Source organism: Salminus brasiliensis (assembly GCF_030463535.1).
Source record: "Salminus brasiliensis chromosome 20 unlocalized genomic scaffold, fSalBra1.hap2 SUPER_20_unloc_2, whole genome shotgun sequence".
Taxonomy (NCBI): Eukaryota; Metazoa; Chordata; class Actinopteri; order Characiformes; family Bryconidae; genus Salminus; species Salminus brasiliensis.
The window spans coordinates 137,038-162,309 of record NW_027326637.1 but is presented as its reverse complement, the minus strand read 5'-3'; the positions used below and the strand labels follow the sequence as shown (position 1 = coordinate 162,309).

The 25,272-nt window shown below is 37.3% G+C and overlaps 2 protein-coding genes across 2 annotated transcripts; both read left to right on the top strand.

Annotated features, from left to right (window-relative positions):
• Positions 1-45: 45 nt before the first annotated feature.
• Positions 46-12,580, top strand: LOC140548763 (uncharacterized). The gene is made up of 7 exons (XM_072671904.1): positions 46-1,533; positions 2,350-2,531; positions 2,880-3,182; positions 3,264-3,554; positions 4,187-8,969; positions 10,833-10,877; positions 11,026-12,580. The coding sequence occupies exons 2-5, from the start codon at positions 2,477-2,479 to the stop codon at positions 4,435-4,437; spliced, it is 900 nt and encodes a 299-aa protein (XP_072528005.1). The 5' UTR covers positions 46-1,533; positions 2,350-2,476; the 3' UTR covers positions 4,438-8,969; positions 10,833-10,877; positions 11,026-12,580.
• A 145-nt stretch (positions 12,581-12,725) lies between these two features.
• LOC140548774 (uncharacterized) lies at positions 12,726-25,032 on the top strand. The gene is made up of 6 exons (XM_072671927.1): positions 12,726-12,841; positions 21,014-21,088; positions 21,299-21,360; positions 21,826-22,128; positions 22,213-22,503; positions 23,576-25,032. Exons 2-6 carry the CDS (start codon positions 21,069-21,071, stop codon positions 23,830-23,832), a joined length of 933 nt encoding a protein of 310 aa, XP_072528028.1. The 5' UTR covers positions 12,726-12,841; positions 21,014-21,068; the 3' UTR covers positions 23,833-25,032.
• The last annotated feature ends 240 nt before the right edge of the window (positions 25,033-25,272 follow it).

The following is a 25,272-nucleotide window of genomic DNA, read 5'->3' as shown; positions in this document are numbered from 1 at the left end:
ATTTTAGCTGATTATGATCCGGATCACTACTGATGATGATGATGATGATGATGGTCAGATCCGAGCTTTCTGGGGGGAAGTGAGTGTGAGTCTGCCAGAGTTGTCCCTATCCTAAAGAAGTCAACTCTAGACAGCTTGGACATCAGCAACTCTCTTTCCTCTCAAAGATCCTCGAACGTTCTGTCTACAATCAACCGTCTCTCTTTCTCACTCTGAACAATCTACAGGACTCTAACCAGTCTGGCTTCAAAGCAGCTCACTCTACTGAAACTGCTCTCATTGCAGTTACAGAGAAGCTCTCGTCTCAGACCGTCCTCGGTTCTGACCCTCCTCGACCTCTCCGCAGCTTCTGACACAGTGGACCACAAGATCCTCCTGTCTGTCCTCACCGGCCTCGAAATTACCGACTCTGCATGGCGATGGTTTGCATCGTCCCTGCAGGGACACTCATACCAGGTAACATGACAGGGGGACACGTCCGCTCCTTGTAGTCTCTCCAGTGGCGTTCCACAAGGCTCGGTTCTTGGTCCTCTTCTTTTCTCACTCTGTACTCAGGCGAAGAGAAGAGTACTGTGGTCTCCATGTTGACGTGTGTTTAGTAGAGTCTAAGATTAGAGGAGCTCTGGATTTTGAGGTTGTTCTTGGGTAAATAACGAAGCTCTTCTGTACGCTCACTGTACAGGACTGTCCACAGTTTATTAAAGGACAGATTTCTCAGGAACTGTCTGATGGACTGTTGTTTTTTAGCTTCTATGTTAGTTTATCTGTGGGTTGTTTGGGCTCTCTATTATAAAATCTGTGAAATCATATCCAGAATAATAAAACTCAAGGAGTTTAGGTCTTCTCGTAGGATTCAGACGTCGTTTTCCCGGAGTCGATACAGTCCTAAGATGTGTCGACTCTCGGCTTCGAAGCTCGTCCTCACTGGTGGCAGAACTGGTCTCGAGCCCACTCTCTAATCCGGGCTATTTCCGCAGCGTCCAGCGCGAGCGCGCGCCATGGAGCCGCTGAGGTAAACTTAGCCGGTTAGCTCGTCTGTCCTGAAGCGGCCTGTCAGCGCGGTTCCCCGGGGCAGACTCACCCCGTCGCTCCCCCCCAACATCTGCTGTGGGAGGAGAGGCTGTTTTGGGGGTGAATTCGCCTTTTTTAAAGCTTGTTTTGGCTTTTTTTACAAACTAAAACCAGCCGAACGAACCGCGGCTCTCAGCGCTGCTCACCTTCCCCTGAGGAGAGCTCCGGACCGGTCCAGCCCCCGGTCCACTTCAGCGGGGCAGGGTCTGTCTGGACACAGGCAGCAGCAGCAGCAGCAGCAGCAGCAGCTCTGAAGAATGAAATAAATGATGAATCCATTCAGTTTACTTGACAGTTTATTACTCAACGAGGTGATGAATTTCATCAGGCTCTTAAAGCTGCAGGTCCTGGAGAAGGTGCACAATGTCCAGTCGACGTCCTGGAGAAGGCAGGAGCATGGAGGCTGCTGGACGGGGTGAAAGGAAGAAGAAGACATTAAAGAAGAAAAAGGAGCAGAAAGTGGTAAATACAGACATACTGAGAGCCTGAGGCTTATAGAAGCACACTGTGTTTGGGTAACGTCTCCTTTCCAGCTCAGTCTGTCATCAGGGGCGATGAGAAGGGCGTTGGTACAGTCCACCCTGGGTAATGTGTCTGGATGTAGAGCCTGGTGGAGGACCGGCGGCAGATTCCTCGTTTTCTACACCTGAAAAGCACGTAGGAATGTTTTTAGGACTTGAAGGGACTGGGGGACAGTGTGTTTGCTGTAAACTGGTGATCAGGGTTGGCTAAAACTGAGTTTCCAGTAGAAATCAGTAGCTGATCATCTGTATCAGCGACGTATTGGTGTGTTGTTGTCTTTACGGAACAAAAGGAAGAACACCGTCCTTGTTGCGCAGTGAGGATCATTAACCTATAATTGAAACAGTAGGTGTCCCAGAATTGACCCCTGAGGAATCCCACGGCTTATATTCTTTAGACTGGAGCGAAGGCTCTGCCGCCAGACGCGCCGATTCCTACTGATGAGAAGCTTCAGAATCAGACTGAGCCAAACTGAGTCCAAACTGCGGGGAATCCAGCTCAACAACTGTTAGCCTGTACTGCTAAATAAGCTCGGCTAAGAGACCAGCTCAGCTCTTCGGTGTGTTGTGATCTGAGGTTGACGCTCATACTGGTTGAATAGTTGGGTGGCACTGGACCTATGAGGTCATGATGGTGACACTGCTCGACCAGCAGGAAGTGGCGTACAGTACAGTAATGAACAGGGACAGTCAGTCTCTGACAGTCAGTGAAAGTAAGCCTCTATTCTGATTCTACTCCTCGGTTGGTGTTTTACAGGAAACCCACGCAGACATGAGGAGAACCAAGCTCCTCACAGACAGAGACCAGCCGGAGGATCGGACCCACAGCACACACTACCTGCTACACCAACGTACCCTAAACTGGTCAGGACTGTAGATCAGCCATGCAGTCCCTCAGATCTGCTGTCTGTGTCCTGCTCCTTCTGACCGTCCCTGCAGGTAAGTGTGTGCAGTGTTTGGTGTTTTTACAGACTTCACTTCTGTGATTAATCCTCACCGGTTTCTCTAAGTAATGTCGTCCAGATGAAGCTGTAACTGATCTCCATGCTGTCGTGAGTGAGACCACGAAGGTGCTCAGGGCTTGATAGTTGTGGTCCTCCAGTGGAGTGAATGAAGTACAGTGGATCACAGCAGCCTGATTACAGGGTGAATAGAGCCAGTAGGGATCCATGCAGGTTCAGCTGGATCTCTCAGACTGGATTGGGCTGAGTTTGTCTCTCACTGTTTGAAGATGCAGGTTTGATGCTTGGGTTTGATGGATGACTGTTGACTGTTTTTGTTTAACAGATTTTTCTGATCCAGATTTTCCTACAGTGAAGGTGAAGCTCCATGACTCTGCTGTTCTCCCCTGCTCTGAGAGATGTCCTGGTTTGGTGGCATGGACCGTATCACACCTACGCAGGGACGTTCTGGCTGAGTGTGATCAGACTTCCTGCAGATCAATGAAGGAGGGATATCAGATGATCCATGAAGAGTACCTGAAAGGGAACATCTCCCTCATCATCACTAGAGTTGATTTCAGTATGCGAGACTGGTACACCTGTGAGTGTGATCGTAAAGACGTTTGTGATGTGCGGCTTCAGATTGAGCGTAAGTGCTGGTTCTGCTGATCTGCTGCTGGTAGAACCTGATAGAAGAGTTAATGCAGGTTCTGGTCATGTGTCTCCTCAGCTGTGAGATCTTCAGTGGAGATACAGCCTGGTGAATCTCTGCTGCTGGATTTGAAGATATCTGATCCAGTGGAGCTGGTTTATAACAGCGGTGGTGAAGCTGGAGCACCCAGTGTTCAGATCTGTACAGTGGAGGGACAGTCACTGAAGAGTAACCCTGAGTACATGAGGAGAACCTCCCTCACACCTGCTCTAGAGCTGAGAGATATAAAGCCTTCTGATAGTGGAGTCTACACTGTGAGGGACACCAGGAACATGGAGGACATTTATATCTACACAGTGAGCGTCCGAGGTATGAGCTTTTATAGTTTATATTAACTGTTCCACCAGTTTAGGCAGTGTTCTTTCCAGAGAGATGGAACCGAATAACAGGATCTACAGAACGTGAGGAGAGTGCTGCAGACATCAGCTAAGAGCTAAACCCTAGCTGATCGGGTCATCTCCTTATCCCTCGCCCCACAGAGACGAGTCAGGAATAATAAGAAAAATAATAACAGTAATAAAATCAATACAATGCTAGGCTAGCCTGGGCTCTGCTATGTGAGCCGTATTGGTCCTTATTTAGCATGATCTAGCAGTAGATACAGTCTGTCAACAAACCCATAGAGAGCACAGATTTGCTCACACAGGAAGCCGAGCAACTTCAGTCATGTCACAGAATGTCATAATAAGAGTCTCTTTTTCTTCCACTGTTTAAATATAAAGCATTATGTTATATTAATTCATTAATTATGCAGTTAGTAATGGTACATTAAACAGTAATTAAGTAGTTATAATAATCCTCTTCATTAGCAGGGTCAGCACTGTGTGGAAACCCAGAGATGCTTGTCTCCTGATCTCCTCCTTAGAATATGACCTGAATCTGAAGACTTTCCTGGACAGTGTTGATCTGACGGAGCTCCTCTGTTCTGTGTGTGTTTTCAGATGTGCAGCAGAGCTGGATCTGGAAGAAGGGATATGAGAAAGGAAGCGATGATGGATATCTGAGGGGGAACAGCGATGGATATCGGAGGGGGTTAGGGATCGGAGCAGTGAGCTTTGGGATTGTAGGGCTGGTTCTTGGTGTAATTCTGGGAAGGTATGTTATGCCACTGGTCCAGAGGTCCAGAAATGAAGCTGCAGACGAAGAAATGGCTGATCCCATGAGACCACCACAGCGTCAGGAAGAAGAATAATCAGCTTCTAAGTAGTGTCACAACAGGAGGCGGCGTCTAAGTTGCTACTAATTCTTGCTCTAATCTGTCTAAGATAATGGTTACGTTCACAAGCAGCTCAATAATCCATAACTAAGCTGAATAATAACGAGAGTAGATGGAGAGGAGTGATGTCCAGTGGGGATGAAGTGGTTCAGACTGGTGGGTAAACATGGCTACTACATGGCTATTAAGGGGTGACCGATTTTTGACCATTAGATGAGCAGCATGGTTGTATTTGTCCCAGCTCTCAGTCCCTTCATGATCTTTATGATGACCGTAGGGTTGATGGTGGGAAGCTGCAGTCCCCTCCTGAAGCTCTGGTCTCCGTAGTGCTGATCCCCCAGGCCTTCTCTGCAGCTTCTCTCAGGAGTTTCTTCAGTCTCCTCTTCAGGTTGGTTCAGGTCTTCTCGTTACCTCTGAATTCCTTCTCCTGCTGCCGCCATCAGAACCTCTGATAACACTTCCTCCACCATGCCTGATACCATTGTTTCATATTGTTTCATTGCACAGCACTTTTCTGCACTGCATTCACATCATACCTTCAGCTCAGCTTCTGACCATATCTTCATCCTTCTGTCCAGCAGAGGGTGCTGTTGGATTAACTGTAGTTCAGCTTGTCTTCACTGAGCCTCTCACGGCAGTCCTCACTTCGTATGGGGTTGGGCTTCCAACCAGCTGTAGGTAAATAACACCGCAAAATAATCAACCATCTCCTCATTCAACTTCAAAACCAGTTCAGGGACCATGAAAAGCTTCTGGATCCACAGAAACTCCACAGTTCTAGGGAATTCTTCACTGCTGCTGAGTTGGTTCTCACTATGGTTCTCACTTTGACCTGGCTCAGCTCCAAACCCATTTGAGGGAAGGGGTCCAGCTGACTTGCCCTGTTTTCTAAAACAGAAGGAGCTGAAAGAGAGCCTTCATCAGCTCTGTCAGCTCACCAGTCTGGTTCTGAGGTCTTTCTCGGCCCCTGAGCACATCAAGACCGCCACTATTCCAAGTTCTCTACATGTGTGGACAGTGGCTCTCACCGTGGTTCTCTGGAGTCCCGGAGCTTTAGCAATGGCCTCGCTTTCCAGTCTGGTGGATGACTGTTTAGAACGTGGCATCATGTGCTGCTTTTTGAGACCTTGCAGCCTGCTTCCCACTGCAGATCGGTTCTATTTAGGAGATGTTTAGATTCAGCAGGTCCGGTAGTGGTCATGTCTGGGTGTGTTTAGTGAGGGGGCAAAGACTTTTTCACAGTAAAAAAACTAATCCCGGAGTCACAGATGGGCACAGTAGGCTGCGGTTCAGTCAGTGGTCGTGCTGTGAGCAGTATTAAGGCCTGAATTCTGGATTTAATATCAGTTAATGATTAAACTCAGAGATAGGTTCAGATCACCGACTGATTGATTGGTTCCAGCAGAGAAAACAGAGAGATTAAATGATGGTGATCTGAATCCAGAACCCCCAGATCAGGTTCTAATGAGTTCCAGCTTCCTGAACAGATCCTGCAGACAGAACAGTGATGTCTGGACAGGGTAAACTATACAGTTAATAAATAATCAGAAGGCTTTAGTGAAGACCCCCGAGGACCACCAGCGTGTGGTATAGAATACCTACATGGCTCCACGCCGACGCCCCAGGCGATGACGTCCTGACGGATTTCGACTTTGTTGATCTTGGTGAAGTCAAACTGTCTGTATTTGAAGTCTAGCAGGTGGAACCCATCGACCTGCACTTTGAACTCCTTGTTGGTGCACGAGATCTTTACCTGTGAATGAGAACCTAATCAGTGGAACCCAGTTCTCTAAAAGGAGAGCGCTGAACCTGCCAGGTTACACACATACTACATCCCTGACTCTTCTTCTGAGATTACGAAGCCCATCAGATGCAGGTGCGGCTATTACTACAGGTGTTCTGGCAGGTAGGTCAGGTAGAACCTAAAGCTGGATGGAACCTCTACACTCTCCACTCACCAGGAAAGGTTTTCCACGTGCAAACGGGAAGTAAGGGGTTTCTGTCTCCTCAGAGCCCCACCGGTTGCAGATGAAGCTGTTCCTCACAATCCAGTGTTTCCCATCATCAGAGAAGTGTGGTTTGAAATGGAAGAGTACGTCATTGTCCTTCACCACATCAATGGTGAACCTGAAGGAACAGAAATGGTGTTACGTTGATGGTGCTACAAAGGGAAATACCGCTGCCGGTGTGTGACCGTTCTTACACTTTAGCACTGGGCTTGACGTGTCCAGGGATGGTGATGGACATGTTCTCAGAGATGACTTCATTCAGGACATGTGCAGATGGTGCAGTTATCCAGAGAGGCACTGGAAAGGAAAGCCTGGGGTTACCAGTAGGACAGGTTTGGGAAAATGGACGTAATGGAAAGTAGTGTAGAACTTCACTCTGGAGCTCAAAGTTGGTGTTTGCCGGTTCTGCTGTGTTCTGAAAGTCAGCATTGGGCTAAGTGATGGATATAAAGTGTTGTGTAGAACGTGGTACGTACTCGGATCAATGTTCACGTGCTTGATGAAGACGTCTCGTTTAACCGTGAGTTTTCTTATCTGAGTGAAGTTCTTGATGCGGTGGGAGTAACTCAGCAGATACTTCTTATCAACCTCCACTCTGAACTCAGAATCGGTGCACAGAATCTTCACCTGAAACACAGACAGAGTTCACTTCCTGAACTGGACAGGGTCTGAATGTGGGTTCCTCACCCCCAGAACAGGGTCTGTGCTCAACCCACCTCAAAAGGTTTCCCAGGTGTGAAAGGAAAGGAGCACAGAACATGAAGAATGGAGAAAAGAGTGTCCCTCAGGTCGGCGTCCCTCAGGTCGGCGTCCCTCAGGTCGGCGTCCCTTAGGTCGGCGTTTCAGCCAGTTGAGGATCAAGACCTCCAGACTACAGAGAAGCTTTTTTCCCCACACGCCATCACACTCATAAACAGCTGAACATTACAACCCTACATACTGAATACAGTCTACTACATACATCCATCCTATCCAGATGTTCTCTCACTCTCCTTTCTCTGTACTGCACTTTATTTATTTATCTGATAGTGTCTCAGAACAATCTGTACTACCATCTCAACCAGTGACTCCTCTGTTCTCCATATTTATATCTATTTAATCCAGCCTGCACTGTTCTTTACTGCTGCACTCAGCGCTTTACTTTAAATATACAACTCTGCACATGTTAAGTTTACAGGTGTGTCTGTGCGTGTATGTCACTGTGTGTGTGTGTGTGTGTGTGTGTAGGATGGGTGTGTTTGTTACTTCTGTAATGTCAGTTATCGTGCACTGTGAGCTACTGTAACCAAAAACTCCTTCCTCATTCCTTATATGTTTAAGCCTACTTGACCAATAAAGTCCGATTCTGATTCTGATTCTGAAATGAACAGATGAGATCCTCTAGGTGAAGCTAGCAGATCCCTCAGTAATGTCATCTGAAGCTAAAGCTGAAGCTAAAAAAAGCACCATTACCTTTTATTCCAGCCAGGCTCTGAGCCAGATGTTTGTGGTTCATGATTCTCAGGGCTGTCTCACAGATCTCCACCTGCAATGTCTGCCTGACGGTGGCCTGCACAGTGTCACCCGGAGCTGTAGACTTTGGTATGGCAGCAAAGTTGTCCGCCACCTCCTTCACCAGGTGTGTTTGGAATCTCCCCAGGTCTTCAGCGTTTAGGTTCTCCAGAACTTTCTGAAGAAGCTCACGGAGTTTGGCTTCATTTGCCATTTGGATTCTGGATGAAAATCCATAATATCTATCTGTTATAATACAATGTTCATTTCCTTTCATCATTCAGATGAATTCCTCCAGACACAGTCCAGTACTCTCGCCTCGCCTCAGACAGGTCACACCATGGGCTTCCCATGAAAGCACTCAGTGCTGTAGTTAATCTGGCTCAGTGACTGTAGAAAGCCTGGATGGTGAGCACATCGTTTCTGAAAAGTCAAGCAACCACAGGCCTAGCGCCTCTCCTGGCTGGTTGCAGTGTGATTGTGTAGCTTCACCCACTCCCCCATCTGCTTCAGTGACAGAACTCCACCCAGTTTCCACCTTAATTTTCCTCCTCTAAACCATCTTTCAATTTCCAGTGTCTCCAAACTCCAACAGTTAGTTCTCCCTGTGCTAATATTGGCTCTACTCTGCTCTTTTGTAAGAAGGTACACTTACCAACACAGCAGACTGCTTCCTTCTGTTCTTCTGCTGAGGTGGAGAACTCTGAGGAGATCTGGAGGACGGGTTCTTCTGCTGAGGTGGAGAACTCTGAGGAGATCTGGAGGACGGGTTCTTCTGCTGAGGTGGAGAACTCTGAGAAGATCTGGACGTCGGGTTCTTCTGCTGAGGTGGAGAACTCTGAGGAGATCTGGAGGACGGGTTCTTCTGCTGAGGTGGAGAACTCTGAGGAGATCTGGACGTCGGGTTCTTCTGCTGAGGTGGAGAACTCTGAGGAGATCTGGACGTCGGGTTCTTCTGCTGAGGTGGAGAACTCTGAGGAGATCTGGACGTCGGGTTCTTCTGCTGAGGTGGAGAACTCTGGCAGAGGACGAGGCAGATCTCAAGGACCACCCTGCTTATATGCAGCAATGAAAAAAAAAAAGCTGTCACAGTGACACACTGTGGGCCAATCAGCAGTCCCAGTAGTGGAGTTATGATTTCAGTGGGGTTATGATATCAGTGGGGTTATGATATCAGTGGGAGAACAGTGGGGTTATGATATCAGTGGGAGAACAGTGGGGTTGTGTAATAACAGTGGGGTTATGATATCAGTGTAATAACAGTAGGGTTATGATATCAGTGTAATAACAGTAGGGTTATGATATCAGTGGGGTTATGACATCAGTGTAATAACAGTAGGGTTATGATATCAGTGGGATTATAGTAGGGTTATGATATCAGTGTAATAACAGTAGGGTTATGATATCAGTGGGGTTATGATATCAGTGTAATAACAGTGGGGTTATGATATCAGTGGGGTTATGATATCAGTGTAATAACAGTAGGGTTATGATATCAGTGTAATAACAGTAGGGTTATGATATCAGTGTAATAACAGTAGGGCTATGATATCAGTGTAATAACAGTAGGGTTATGATATCAGTGTAATAACAGTGGGGTTATGATATCAGTGTAATAACAGTAGGGTTATGATATCAGTGTAATAACAGTAGGGTTATGATATCAGTGTAATAACAGTAGGGCTATGATATCAGTGTAATAACAGTGGGGTTATGATATCAGTGTAATAACAGTGGGGTTATGATATCAGTGTAATAACAGTAGGGTTATGATATCAGTGTAATAACAGTAGGGCTATGATATCAGTGTAATAACAGTAGGGTTATGATATCAGTGTAATAACAGTGGGGTTATGATATCAGTGGGGTTATGATATCAGTGTAATAACAGTGGGGTTATGATATCAGTGGGGTTATGATATCAGTGTAATAACAGTAGGGTTATGATATCAGTGTAATAACAGTAGGGTTATGATATCAGTGTAATAACAGTAGGGCTATGATATCAGTGTAATAACAGTAGGGTTATGATATCAGTGTAATAACAGTGGGGTTATGATATCAGTGTAATAACAGTAGGGTTATGATATCAGTGTAATAACAGTAGGGCTATGATATCAGTGTAATAACAGTAGGGCTATGATATCAGTGGGAGAACAGTGGGGTTATGATATCAGTGTAATAACAGTGGGGTTATGATATCAGTGTAATAACAGTGGGGTTATGATATCAGTGTAATAACAGTAGGGTTATGATATCAGTGTAATAACAGTAGGGCTATGATATCAGTGTAATAACAGTGGGGTTATGATATCAGTGTAATAACAGTGGGGTTATGATATCAGTGTAATAACAGTAGGGTTATGATATCAGTGTAATAACAGTAGGGTTATGATATCAGTGTAATAACAGTAGGGCTATGATATCAGTGTAATAACAGTAGGGTTATGATATCAGTGTAATAACAGTGGGGCTATGATATCAGTGTAATAACAGTGGGGTTATGATATCAGTGTAATAACAGTAGGGTTATGATATCAGTGTAATAACAGTAGGGCTATGATATCAGTGTAATAACAGTAGGGTTATGATATCAGTGTAATAACAGTAGGGTTATGATATCAGTGTAATAACAGTGGGGTTATGATATCAGTGTAATAACAGTAGGGCTATGATATCAGTGTAATAACAGTAGGGTTATGATATCAGTGTAATAACAGTGGGGTTATGATATCAGTAGGGTTATGCATCAGTGGGAGAACAGTGTAAAGTACTGGAGGAAGAATCTGCATTAAGATGCAGAAATAATAATAATAATAATAATAATAATAATAATAATACATCTGATCAACGTTTATCTGTCACACACAGGCACACACAGTTACTGGTCTGATAACGGTCTGATCACATGAAACAGTAAGTTGAGATAATAAAGACTGAGTGTGTAAAATATGAGGTTCAGGCTGGTAGCTGGTTTCAGGGGGTCTAAGCTGGTCTTCATCAACTAGATCCCTCAGAAGATCTCCACTCTGGATGAACTGTTCTTCATCTTTCTCGTTCACAGCTGGTTCAGATCGGTCCTCATCCTCTTCCTCACCGCACTCAATAGCCTGGACAGCAGAGTGAGAGAACGACGCCATCCTGAAGACAGTGTTATTATTTTCATGTTGTTATTGTTGGTGGTGGAGGTGCAGGTGGAGGTGGTGGATCAGTGTAGTGAAAGCACTTTATTTAACCTTATGCTCTCACGTCTATGAAACCGAAATGTGAGAACAGAAGACTGAGAACACAGGGGTCGTCACCAGTGGACGGGCGGACGGGCGGACGGGAGGAGATTAGGCCCCAGGGACCGCTCACCTGACCAGAGCTTCAACAGGAGCTGTGTGAAAGACACTGCTGGCCTGACGGAAGTGACAGGACGACGATGAAACGCTGGACAGTGCTCTCCATCACCATCAACAGAACTGAGGGAGGTGGTGGTCTAACACCTTTCTAACACACTTCACACTGGTCTTTCCTTTCCTTCCACCTGTCTGGAAGAGGAGGAGCATTCGTGCAGTCAGTTATAGAAATCATACGTCGCTCAGAAGACGCTGCGGTTGCAGAGGTCTAAGAGGTGGTGTGAGTGATGCCCTGAGACCATCCTGAGCCTCCAGTGTGCTCTTCCTCTGTGGAGGGAGGAACACTGCAGTGCTGCAGGGCTGGGGTTTATCGTACAGTGTGAGAGTGGAGGTGTTTCCATAGTAACACTGTGAAAGTACTCAATTACTGTGATTATTGGTATTTATTCATTACTGTATGTAAACTGTGTGATGCTTTTCATTTAACAGCTCCTGGCAATCATGTGGTGGGGGAAGCTCCTCACACCAGTCCCCACTCCGAATGGCTTTGTTTACCAAACAGATCAAACACTAAATTATGCAGAAACGAATGAAAGGGTATTATATGCGGTAATGGATAATTAATGAATAATTACGGTAGTGTTTTTTAAAAACAGTTCAGATGATCAAAGCGATATTTCACATGGAAGTTCACCAAACGCATCATTTCCTGTCACGGTTGCTTTGATCACAGGAAGCAGTGTGTAATGCGTGTGCAGTACAGTACAGCTGGTGAAGACTGGGATCAGTGATGTTAATAATGGCTGTTAATTGTGTCCAATCAAAGCTTCTGATCATCGTTCCGATCACAGTCAGTAATGACTTCCAGGAACATCACTGTACTGCTTTACCGTCAGTGTGTTAGTGGAAGCTCTGCAGTCTACAGTAACAGGAGCAGCGGGGCCTGAAGGGAAGCCCTCCAGGAGGTGAGGTTCAGGAGAACAGGTGGGTCATTCTACAGGTGGGGCTACGTCTGATGATCCAGAGAGGATGTTCTGCCTTTTGTATTCAGCAGTGAAGTCTGGAGGTGCTCCTGAATTCATGGTGTTTTTGTTTCTTTCTCAGAAAGTGTCCTACATGGAAGCTGTGGTGAAGGGAAAGGTGGAGCTCACAGTAGCTTCCTTTCTCAGAACCAACCAGGTGTCCTTAAAGATAAATCCCTTCCATTTTACTGCGGTCCCTCTGACTATCACCAGTTATAACGGTAACATGACACCCTCCCAAAAACACACCCGCCACACTTCTAAACCAGGGGAGACAGACAGAGAGAGAGAGAGAGAGAGAGAGGGAGAGAGAGGGAGAGAGAGGGAGAGAGAGGGAGAGGGAGAGGGAGAGAGAGGGGGGGGGGGGGGGGGTGATCCAGATCCAGATCCAGATTCAGATCCAGATCCAGATGAAGAAAACACCCACTGGACCTTCGGATCTGCAGGAGCTTCGTGGTCGAGCTGAAATTTGTGTTTCGGAGCTGATTTTCCTTCTTCAGGCTGCTTCGGAGGAGAGGTAAGCACTGAACCACCCTCAGCTTCAACCCCTGCCCGGCTGATCCTCCTGTCCCGAGCTTTATCCCCGAGCTTTATCCCCGAGCTTTATCCCCGAACTGGAGGGTTTGGAGGACTCGGGTTCTTCTCATTTGGAGAGAAAGTTCAGGAGGGTTTGGAGGACTCCGGTTCTTCTCATTTGGAGAGAAAGTTCAGGAGGGTTTGGAGGACTCGGGTTCTTCTCATTTGGAGAGAAAGTTCAGGAGGGTTTGGAGGACTCCGGTTCTTCTCATTTGGAGAGAAAGTTCAGGAGGGTTTGGAGGACTCGGGTTCTTCTCATTTGGAGAGAAAGTTCAGGAGGGTTTGGGAACTCCACTCTTCCTCAGCATTGATCAGAGCGGAGATGAACCGGTACAGACACAGTTTGGGGTTAAAACGATGGAAAACTACCAACTAAATCCTTTAATCTTCACTAAACTAACTTTATTATTTATTACATTTAACAAAGATGGCCACGCCCCCAAACACAGTTCCCGCGTCCTCGTCCTGCCCAGCCCGCCCATCCTACTGCTCCGTTAGGGACCGTCGCGCAATTACATGCCTCTCATCCTACAGAGCTCATCTCTGACACAGCCTTTCACTTTCTGCTCTGTATTTTATATTAAATCTATAATCTATATATTATATACACACACACACATTTCTATAATCTATATTATATTAAATCTATAATCTATATATTATATACACACACATTTCTATAATCTATATTATATTAAATCTATAATCTATATATTTTATACACACACATTTCTATAATCTATATTATATTAAATCTATAATCTATATATTATATACACACACATTTCTATAATCTATATTATATTAAATCTATAATCTATATATTATATACACACACATTTCTATAATCTATTTTATATTAAATCTATAATCTATATATTATATGTTATATACACACACATTTCTATAATCTATATTATATTAAATCTATAATCCATATATTATACACACACACATTTCTATAATCTATATTATATTAAATCTATAATCTATATATTATATATTATATACACACACATTTCTATAATCTATTTTATATTAAATCTATAATCTATATATTATATATTTTATACACACACATTTCTATATTATATTAAATCTGTAATCTATATATTATATATATTTTATACACACACACATTTCTATAATCTCTATTATATTAAATCTATAATCTATATATTATATATATTTTACACACACATTTATATAATCTATTTTATACTAAATCTATAATCTATATATTATATATATTTTATACACACACATTTCTATAATCTATAGTATATTAAATCTATAATCTATATATTATATATATTATATACAAACACATTTCTGTAATCTATTAAATTAAATCTATAATCTATATATTATATATATTTTATACACACACATTTCTATAATCTATTTTATATTAAATCTATAATCTATATATTATATATATTTTATACACACACATTTCTATAATCTATATTATATTAAATCTATATATTATATATTATATACACACACACATTTCTATAATCTATATTGTATTAAATCTATAGTCTCTATTATATATTATATATACACACACATTTCTATAATCTATATTATATTAAATCTATAATCTCTATTATATATTATATATACACACTCATTTCTATAATCTATATTATATTAAATCTATAATCTATATATTATATATATTTTATACACACACACATTTCTATAATCTATATTATATTAAATCTATAATCTATATATTATATATTACACACACACATTTCTATAATCTATATTATATTAAATCTATAATCTATATATTTTATATATTTTATACGCACACATTTCTATAATCTATATTATATTAAATCTATAATCTATATATTATATATACACACATTTCTATAATCTATATTATATTAAATCTATAATCTATATATTATATATTATATACACACACACACATTTCTATAATCTATATTATATTAAATCTATAATCTATATATTTTATATATTTTATACACACACATTTCTATAATCTATATTATATTAAATCTATAATCTATATATTATATATACACACATTTCTATAATCTATATTATATTAAATCTATAATCTATATATTATATATATTTTTTACACACACACATTTATATAATCTATTTTATATTAAATCTATAATCTATATATTATATATATATTATACACACACATTTCTATAATCTATATTATATTAAATCTATAATCTATATATTATATATTATATACAAACACACATTTCTATAATCTATATTGTATTCAATCTATAATCTCTATTATATATTATATATACACACACATTTCTATAATCTAAATTATATTAAATCTATAATCTCTATTATATATTATATATACACACACATTTCTATAATCTATATTATATTAAATCTATAATCTATATATTATATATTACACACACACACATTTCTATTATCTATATTATATTAAATCTATAATCTATATATTATATATACACACACATTTCTATAATCTATATTATATTAAATCTATAATCTATATATTTTATATATTTTATACACACACATTTCTATAATCTATATTAAATTAAATCTATAATCTATATATTATATATATTTTATACACACACATTTCTATAATCTATTCTATTAAATATATAATCTATATATTATATATATTATATACACACACATTTCTATAATCTATATAATATTAAATCTATAATCTATATATTATATATATTATATACACACATTTCTATAATCTAAATTATGTTAAATCTATAATCTATATTTTATATATATTTTATACACACACATTTCTATAATCTATTATATTAAATCTATAATCTATATATTATATATATTATATACACACACATTTCTATAATCTATATTATATGAAATCTATAATCTATATATTATATATTATACACACATTTCTATAATCTATATTATATTAAATCTATAATCTCTATTATATATTATATATACACACACATTTCTATAATCTATATTATATTAAATCTATTATCTCTATTATATATTATATATACACACACATTTCTATAATCTATATTATATTAAATATATAATCTATATATTATATATATTTTATACACACACACACATTTCTATAATCTATATTATATTAAATCTATAATCTATGTATTATATAAATTTTATACACACATTTCTATAATCTATATATTATATATTATACACACACACATTTCTATAATCTATATTAAATTAAATCTGTAATCTATATATTATAATTATACACACACACATTTCTATAATTTATATTATATTAAACCTATAATCTATATATTATACATTACACACACACATTTCTATAATCTATATTATATTAAATCTATAATCTATATATTATATATATTATATACACACACATTTCTATAATCTATATTATATTAAATCTATAATCTATATATTGTATATACACACACACATTTCTATAATCTATATTATATTAAATCTATAATCTATATATTATATATTACACACACACATTTCTATAATCTGTATTATATTAAATCTATAATCTATATATTATATATATTATATACACACACATTTCTATAATCTATATTATATTAAATCTATAATCTATATATTTTATGCACACACATTTCTATAATCTATATTAAATTAAATCTATAATCTATATATTATATATATTTTATACACACACATTTCTATAATCTATATTAAATTAAATCTATAATCTATATAGTATATATATTATATACACACACATTTCTATAATCTATATTATATTAAATCTATAATCTATATATTATATATATTATATACACACATTTCTATAATCTAAATTATATTAAATCTATAATCTATATTTTATATATATTTTATACACACACATTTCTATAATCTATTATATTAAATCTATAATCTATATATTATATATATTATATACACACACATTTCTATAATCTATATTATATTAAATCTATAATCTATATATTATATATTATACACACATTTCTATAATCTATATTATATTAAATCTATAATCTCTATTATATATTATATATACACACACATTTCTATAATCTATATTATATTAAATCTATTATCTCTATTATATATTATATATACACACATTTCTATAATCTATATTATATTAAATCTATAATCTATATATTATATATATTTTATACACACACACATTTCTATAATCTCTATTATATTAAATCTATAATCTATGTATTATATATATTTTATACACACATTTCTATAATCTATATATTATATATTATACACACACACATTTCTATAATTTATATTAAATTAAATCTGTAATCTATATATTATATATTATACACACACACACATTTCTATAATCTATATTATATTAAATCTATAATCTATATATTATATATTACACACACACATTTCTATAATCTATGTTATATTAAATCTATAATCTATATATTATATATATTATATACACACACATTTCTATAATCTATATTATATTAAATCTATAATCTATATATTGTATATACACACACATTTCTATAATCTATATTATATTAAATCTATAATCTATATATTATATATATTTTATATACACACATTTCTATAATTTATATTATATGAAATCTATAATCTATATATTATATATATTTTATACACACACATTTCTATAATCTATATTAAATTCAATCTATAATCTATATATTATATATTATACACACACACATTTCTATAATCTATATTATATTAAATGTATAACCTATATATTATATATATTATATACACACATTTCTATAAGCTATTTTATATTAAATCTGTAATCTATATATTATATATTATACACACACACATTTCTATAATCTATATTATATTAAATCTATAATCTATATATTATATATATTATATACACACACATTTCTATAATCTATTTTATATTAAATCTATAATCTATATATTATATACATTTTATACACACACATTTCTATAATCTATATTATATTAAATCTATAATCTATATATTATATATTATATACACACATTTCTATAATCTATATTATATTAAATCTATAATCTATATATTATAGATATTTTATACACACACATTTCTATAATTTATATTATATGAAATCTATAATGTATATATTATATATACACACACACATTTCTATAATCTATATTATATTAAATCTGTAATCTATATATTATATATATTATATACACACACATTTCTATAATCTATATTATATTAAATCTATACTCTATATATTATATATATTTTATACACACACACATTTCTATAATCTATTATATTAAATCTATAATCTATATATTATATATATTATATACACACACATTTCTATAATCTTTATTATATTAAATCTATAATCTATATATTATAATATATTATTTTATTATATTATTATTATATTATTATATTATTATATATTATATTATATTATATTATATTTTTCAGCTCTTTATTACCTTTAGTACTTATTACTTTTTTAATTCATCCCCTACCCTATTTATTGTTTAGTGTCATTTTCCTTTAGTTTAAGACTGTGTTCTGTGTTTTTTTTGTTACTTGTCATACGTGTTGCTCTCACCAAGACAAATTCCTTGTATGTGTAACATACTTGGTGAAATAAAGAGATTCTGATTCTGATTCTGATATATTATATACACACACATTTCTAAAATCTATATTATATTAAATCTATAATCTATATATTATATATATTTTATACACACACGTTTCTATAATCTATATTATATTAAATCTATAATCTATATATTATATATATTATATACACACACATTTCTATAATCTATATTATATTAAATCTATAATCTATATATTGTATATACACACACATTTCTATAATCTATATTATATTAAATCTATAATCTATATATTATATATATTTTATACACACACATTTCTATAATTTATATTATATGAAATCTATAATCTATATATTATATATATTTTATACACACACATTTCTATAATCTATATTAAATTCAATCTATAAATCTATATATTATATATTATACACACACACATTTCTATAATCTATATTATATTAAATGTATAACCTATATATTATATATATTATATACACACATTTCTATAAGCTATTTTATATTAAATCTATAATCTATATATTATATATATTTTATACACACACATTTCTATAATTTATATTATATGAAATCTATAATGTATATATTATATATATTTTATACACACACATTTCTATAATCTATATTATATTAAATCTATAATCTATATATGATATATATTTTATACACACACATTTCTATAATCTATTATATTAAATCTGTAATCTATATATTATATATATTATATACACACACATTTCTATAATCTATATTATATTAAATCTATACTCTATATATTATATATATTTTATACACACACACATTTCTATAATCTATTATATTAAATCTATAATCTATATATTATATATATTATATACACACACATTTCTATAATCTTTATTATATTAAATCTATAATCTATATATTATAATATATTATTTTATTATATTATTATTATATTATTATATATTATAATATATTATATTTTTCAGCTCTTTATTACCTTTAGTACTTATTACTTTTTTAATTCATCCCCTACCCTATTTATTGTTTAGTGTCATTTTCCTTTAGTTTAAGACTGTGTTCTGTGTTTTTTTTGTTACTTGTCATACGTGTTGCTCTCACCAAGACAAATTCCTTGTATGTGTAACATACTTGGTGAAATAAAGAGATTCTGATTCTGATTCTGATATATTATATACACACACATTTCTATAATCTATATTATATTAAATCTATAATCTATATATTATATATATTTTATACACACACGTTTCTATAATCTATATTATATTAAATCTATAATCTATATATTATATATATTTTATACACACACATTTTTATAATCTATATATTATATATTATACACACACATTTCTATAATCTATATTAAATTAAATGTATAATCTATATATTTTATATTATACACACACACACATTTCTATAATCTATATTATATTAAATGTATAATCTATATATTATATATATTATATACACACATTTCTATAATCTATATTAAATTAAATCTATAATCTATATTAAATTAAATCTATAATCTATATATTTTATACCCACACACATTTCTATAATCTATATTATATTAAATGTATAATCTATATTATATATATATTATATACACACACATTTCTATAATCTATTTTATATGAAATCTATAATCTTTATATTATATATATTTTAGACACACACACACATTTCTATAATCTATATTATATTAAATCTATAATCTATATATTATATATATACACACACATTTCTATAATCTATATATTTTATACAAACACATTTCTATAATCTATATATTATATATTATATACACACATTTCTATAATCTATATTATATTAAATCTATAATCTATATATTATATATATTTTATGCACACACATTTCTATAATCTATTTTATATTAAATCTATAATCTACATATTATATATTATATACACACACATTTCTATAATCTATATTATATTAAATCTATAATCTATATATTATATATATACACACACATTTCTATAATCTATATTATATTAAATCTATAATCTATATAATATATATTATATACACACACATTTCTATAATCTATATTATATTAAATCTATAATCTATATATTATATATACACACACACATTTCTATAATCTTTATTATATTAAATCTATAATCTATATATTATATATACACACACACATTTCTATAATCTATATTATATTAAATCTATAATCTATATATTATAAATATTATACACACACACACACATTTCTATAATCTATATATTATATATTACATACACACACACACACATTTCTATAATCTATATTAAACTAAGAGTCGGCTCATCTGTCCCCGTTAAGACCCCAATACACTGAGAATGTGACTGTGGATACATTCCTGGCCTGAGTTTGAAGCTGTGAATGTTTTACCCATGTACTTAAATCTTCACACAGAGACCAGCTGGGAGAAGACCCTCACTAGAAAGGAGTGATCCACTGGTTCTCAGCGATGTCCCGTTCCCTGCTCGAGTACGTGCAGCGCTACATCAGGGTGATAATATTCCTTACAGGAACGTTAAATGTGTTGGAACAGGGGCAGTGGGCTTTAGGACAGTGTGGTGGGATGCAGAATATCAGGGACATGCCCATAGGTGGAGAAAAGCAAGTGGTGTGGGTCTGTGCTCTCTTCTAGCTCACCTGCTCTGGTCAGTGCTGACGGTGCTGTGTGTTTCTCTGTAGGTCAGTCATGCAGTCCCTCACATCTGCTCTCTGGGTCCATCTCTTACTGATCATCACTGCTGGTAAGTGTGTAGTTGTTGGTGTTTGTACAGACTTTACCCTTACCTTGATCTTGGACCAGCGAACAGTGACGTTTACACTGATGGGGAGGTGCGGAGGGGCTGGGCACAACATTAGATCCCAAAGACTTTGGGTGGTCCTCACCAGGAATCACAACTTCAGGGTCTGGCTGAGGTCACAGCCGGATCAGAGAGGTGGGGTCAGAAGACTGAACTGATGACAGGTGGACTCCCCTCTAACACACTACCCTCAGCTCAGGAAGGGGTTGGTAATGAGCTGATTGGGGTAAGCACTAAAACGTGCAGGGCAGAGGGTGCTCCAAGACCTGGATTGAGAACCACAGCCAGTAGGGATCCATGCAGGTTCAGCTGGATCTCTCAGACTGGATTGGGCTGAGTTTGTCTCTCACTGTTTGAAGATGCAGGTTTGATGCTTGGGTTTGATGGATGACTGTTTTTGTTTAACAGATGTTCCTGATCCAGATTTTCCTACAGTGCAGGTGAAGCTTTATGACTCTGCTGTTCTCCCCTGCTCTGAGACATGTCCTGGTTTGGTGGCATGGACCGTATCACACCTACGCAGGGACGTTCTGGCTGAGTGTGATCAGACTTCCTGCAGATCAATGAAGGAGGGATATCAGATGATCCATGAAGAGTACCTGAAAGGGAACATCTCCCTCATCATCACTAGAGTTGATTTCAGTATGCGAGGCTGGTACACCTGTGAGTGTGATCGTAAAGACGTTTGTGATGTGCAGCTTCAGATTGAGCGTAAGTGCTGGTTCTGCTGATCTACTGCTGCTGGTAGAACCTGATAGAAGAGTTAATGCAGGTTCTGGTCATGTGTCTCCTCAGCTGTGAGATCTTCAGTGGAGATACAGCCTGGTGAATCTCTGCTGCTGGAGTTGAAGATATCTGATCCAGTGGAGCTGGTTTATAACAGCGGTGGTGAAGCTGGAGCACCCAGTGTTCAGATCTGTACAGTGGAGGGACAGTCACTGAAGAGTAACCCTGAGTACATGAGGAGAACCTCACTCACACCTGCTCTAGAGCTGAGCGATATGAAGCCTTCTGATAGCGGAGTCTACACTGTGAGGGACACCAGGAACATGGAGGACATTTATATCTACACAGTGAGCGTCCGAGGTATGAGCTTTTATAGTTTATATTAACTGTTCCACCAGTTTAGGCAGTGTTCTTTCCAGAGAGATGGAACCGAATTACGGGTTCTAGAGTGTTAAACCGTTTGAGACACATCCTCAAACCTCAAACACTGCTGTTCCTCCTTCAAAAGAACATCAAGCAGAACCAAAACAGGCCAATTCAAAACTCTTACATCAGTCTTGACTCCTTATATTTATACTCCAGCATTTACATAAACCCCGCCCACTAGAGAAAGCCCCGCTAGCCTGTGAGAATATGGTGTTGTTGGTAACTGCCGGACTCTGCTAGATGTCATAGCCACGGACCATATCCCCATTTGCCGAGCCAGGTTGATAAATGCTAACCACTAAGTTTGTGGAGGCATCGTGCGGATGACCCAGTCAGGTAACACTCCCCTCTGTAGAACCGCTCACAGCCAAGAATAAGAGGTGCGTGGAAAAGCACAGCTGACAGCCATGGATAGAGGAAGGGCACCATGTATTACCATGTATTCAGCTAAAAGCTGAACCCTAGCCAACCCAGTCATCTCTCCTTGTCTCATCGCTCTGAGAGTGCAGAAAAATGTAGCAAATTGTAGCTTATTTAGGTGGTAGTAACATCAGGCTCCTGCAGATGGCCCTGCACGAGGATGATGGGGCTATAAATACGATGTTAACGATGGGCTAAAAGGAGTGATTGCATTTGGGCGTGGACAAAGACCATAGTGTGAAGGAAGGAGCTGAATCTGCAGGTGTGTGGAAGCAGACGGTCATACGGGTCTACCAGCAGTGGCAGAAATCCCAGTCCGTGGCACTGGGGGTATTACTCGCTACTGGTACGATCCAGTCACAGGTGACTCTTTTTTTGTCTGGTGAGCTTTTATATATAGAATAATATAACTGGAGTGTCACTGCTGTCATAATAAGAGTCCCCTGTAATTCTGCTGTTAAAGGAATGGTGTTCAGTCCAGGGTTTTGATCTCATGATTTAAACACTACCTCCGATTCATCAGAACGAAGACTTTCCTGGACAGTGTTGATCTGACGGGGCTCCTCTGTTCTGTGTGTGTTTTCAGAAGTGCAGCAGAGCTGGATCTGGAAGAAGGGATATGAGAAAGGAAGCGATGATGGATATCTGAGGGGGAACAGCGATGGATATCGGAGGGGGTTAGGGATCGGAGCAGTGAGCTTTGGGATTGTAGGGCTGGTTCTTGGTGTAATTCTGGGAAGGTATGTTGTGCCACTGGTCCTTCCTCTGTTGTCGAGACATGAAGCTGCAGACGAGGGATCTGGTGTTCCCATGAGACGACGACAGCGACAGGAAGAAGAATAATCAACTTCTGCTGCAGTTGTCTTCACTGAGAGCTGCTGGTGATCCCTCTGACGGTTCCTCTGGAGTTCTTCTGGCTCATCAGCAGCTGCTCAAGCTATCTCTCTTAAATCTCGAGCAACAGATCGGTTCCACTGTTCCTCAAACACAGTCATTCAGTTATAATATGAAGATCAGGATCGACTAACAGTAGAGAGAGAAGAGCAGCAGAGCCCTGACAGAGCCAGTCCAGCATTCTTTCCTCCTATCTCACTACGTCAGTATGGCAGGGAGCTAAGCGTACTTAGGGCCACAGAACCTTTTAAAGAGTTAGGGATGCACTGATTGGCTCCATATTTGCGTCACCTTTGTGCTGCAGGATCCTGATCTTCATATTTCCCCTGCTAAAGGTTTCCCATAGTTTCTCCAAATGTTAATGTTCCTCAGAGCACTGATGGAGGTTCTCAAAGCTACGGTTGCTTTAAGACCAGGACAGCCGTGATTGGTCGCTGTACTTCAACATCAGTATTATAAGCTGACAGCTGCTGTTAGTGCAGCTCCACTAACGGTGAAACCTCGTATTTGCTGTCTGTCTGTGTTGAAGGCTGGTTCACACCTCAGTGTGGGTGCAGCACACAGCGTCTGACCTTCTGCACCTCTCAATGTTAATACCTCATGCTTTGACTCCATGGCCGCTCGGCCGTGAAGCTGGAAGCTGCTCTTTCCCACACGGTCTGAACAGCTGCCAGTGTCTGTAAAGTGAAGGAATTGTGGGATTGTGTAGACAGCTGGGTGAAGCTGAAGTTACAGGGAGGTCCCCTTTTCTTCAGAGATTACACTGTATGAGGTTGGCTGGCAGACGGAGAAGGCGGTGGCATGCATGTCCTGTATCTACCTCGCGTCCGCAGTAGGTGTGAGCCAGCCTTCACTGGGCTGATCTGTTGCTCTTGTAGCTGCTAACTGCTCTCTGTATAAGAGCGAAATGTTCTCCTGCTTGCTGCTTTATTTTATAACGTCCTGAAAACGTGTCTTACAGTCTAATTAACACATTTATATAAATATATATATATGGCCTGAATCTGATGTAGGACTGATGTATCACAGCACTGGTTCCTGTGGATTTTACAGGGTGATTTTGGGCCTGAATCACCTGCTCTCTGTTTACAGTGGAGTGACTGTGGCAGGAGGCTGAATCAGGAAACCTACTGACACCTACTACCCTACTGACGTTCAGTAGGGTGTCAGTAGTTTTTCTGATTCAGCTTCCGCCACAGTCACTCCACTGTAAACAGAGAGCAGGTGATTCAGGCCCAAAATCACCCTGTAAAATCCACAGGAACCAGTGCTGTGATACATCAGTCCTACATCAGATTCAGGCCATATATATATATATATATATATATATATATATATATATATATATATATATTTATATTTATATGTGACGCCAAGATTTTTAGCTGC

Excerpts from the sequence above, each read along its gene's own strand:
- LOC140548774 (XM_072671927.1), top strand. The coding sequence starts at position 21,069 with ATGTCCCGTTCCCTGCTCGA. Across the intron at positions 21,089-21,298 it reads ATGTCCCGTTCCCTGCTCGA|GTCAGTCATGCAGTCCCTCA; the intron begins GTACGTGCAGCG and ends GTTTCTCTGTAG. Across the intron at positions 21,361-21,825 it reads CTTACTGATCATCACTGCTG|ATGTTCCTGATCCAGATTTT; the intron begins GTAAGTGTGTAG and ends TTTGTTTAACAG.
- LOC140548763 (XM_072671904.1), top strand. The coding sequence starts at position 2,477 with ATGCAGTCCCTCAGATCTGCTGTCTGTGTCCTGCTCCTTCTGACCGTC. Across the intron at positions 2,532-2,879 it reads CCTTCTGACCGTCCCTGCAG|ATTTTTCTGATCCAGATTTT; the intron begins GTAAGTGTGTGC and ends TTTGTTTAACAG. Across the intron at positions 3,555-4,186 it reads CTACACAGTGAGCGTCCGAG|ATGTGCAGCAGAGCTGGATC; the intron begins GTATGAGCTTTT and ends GTGTGTTTTCAG.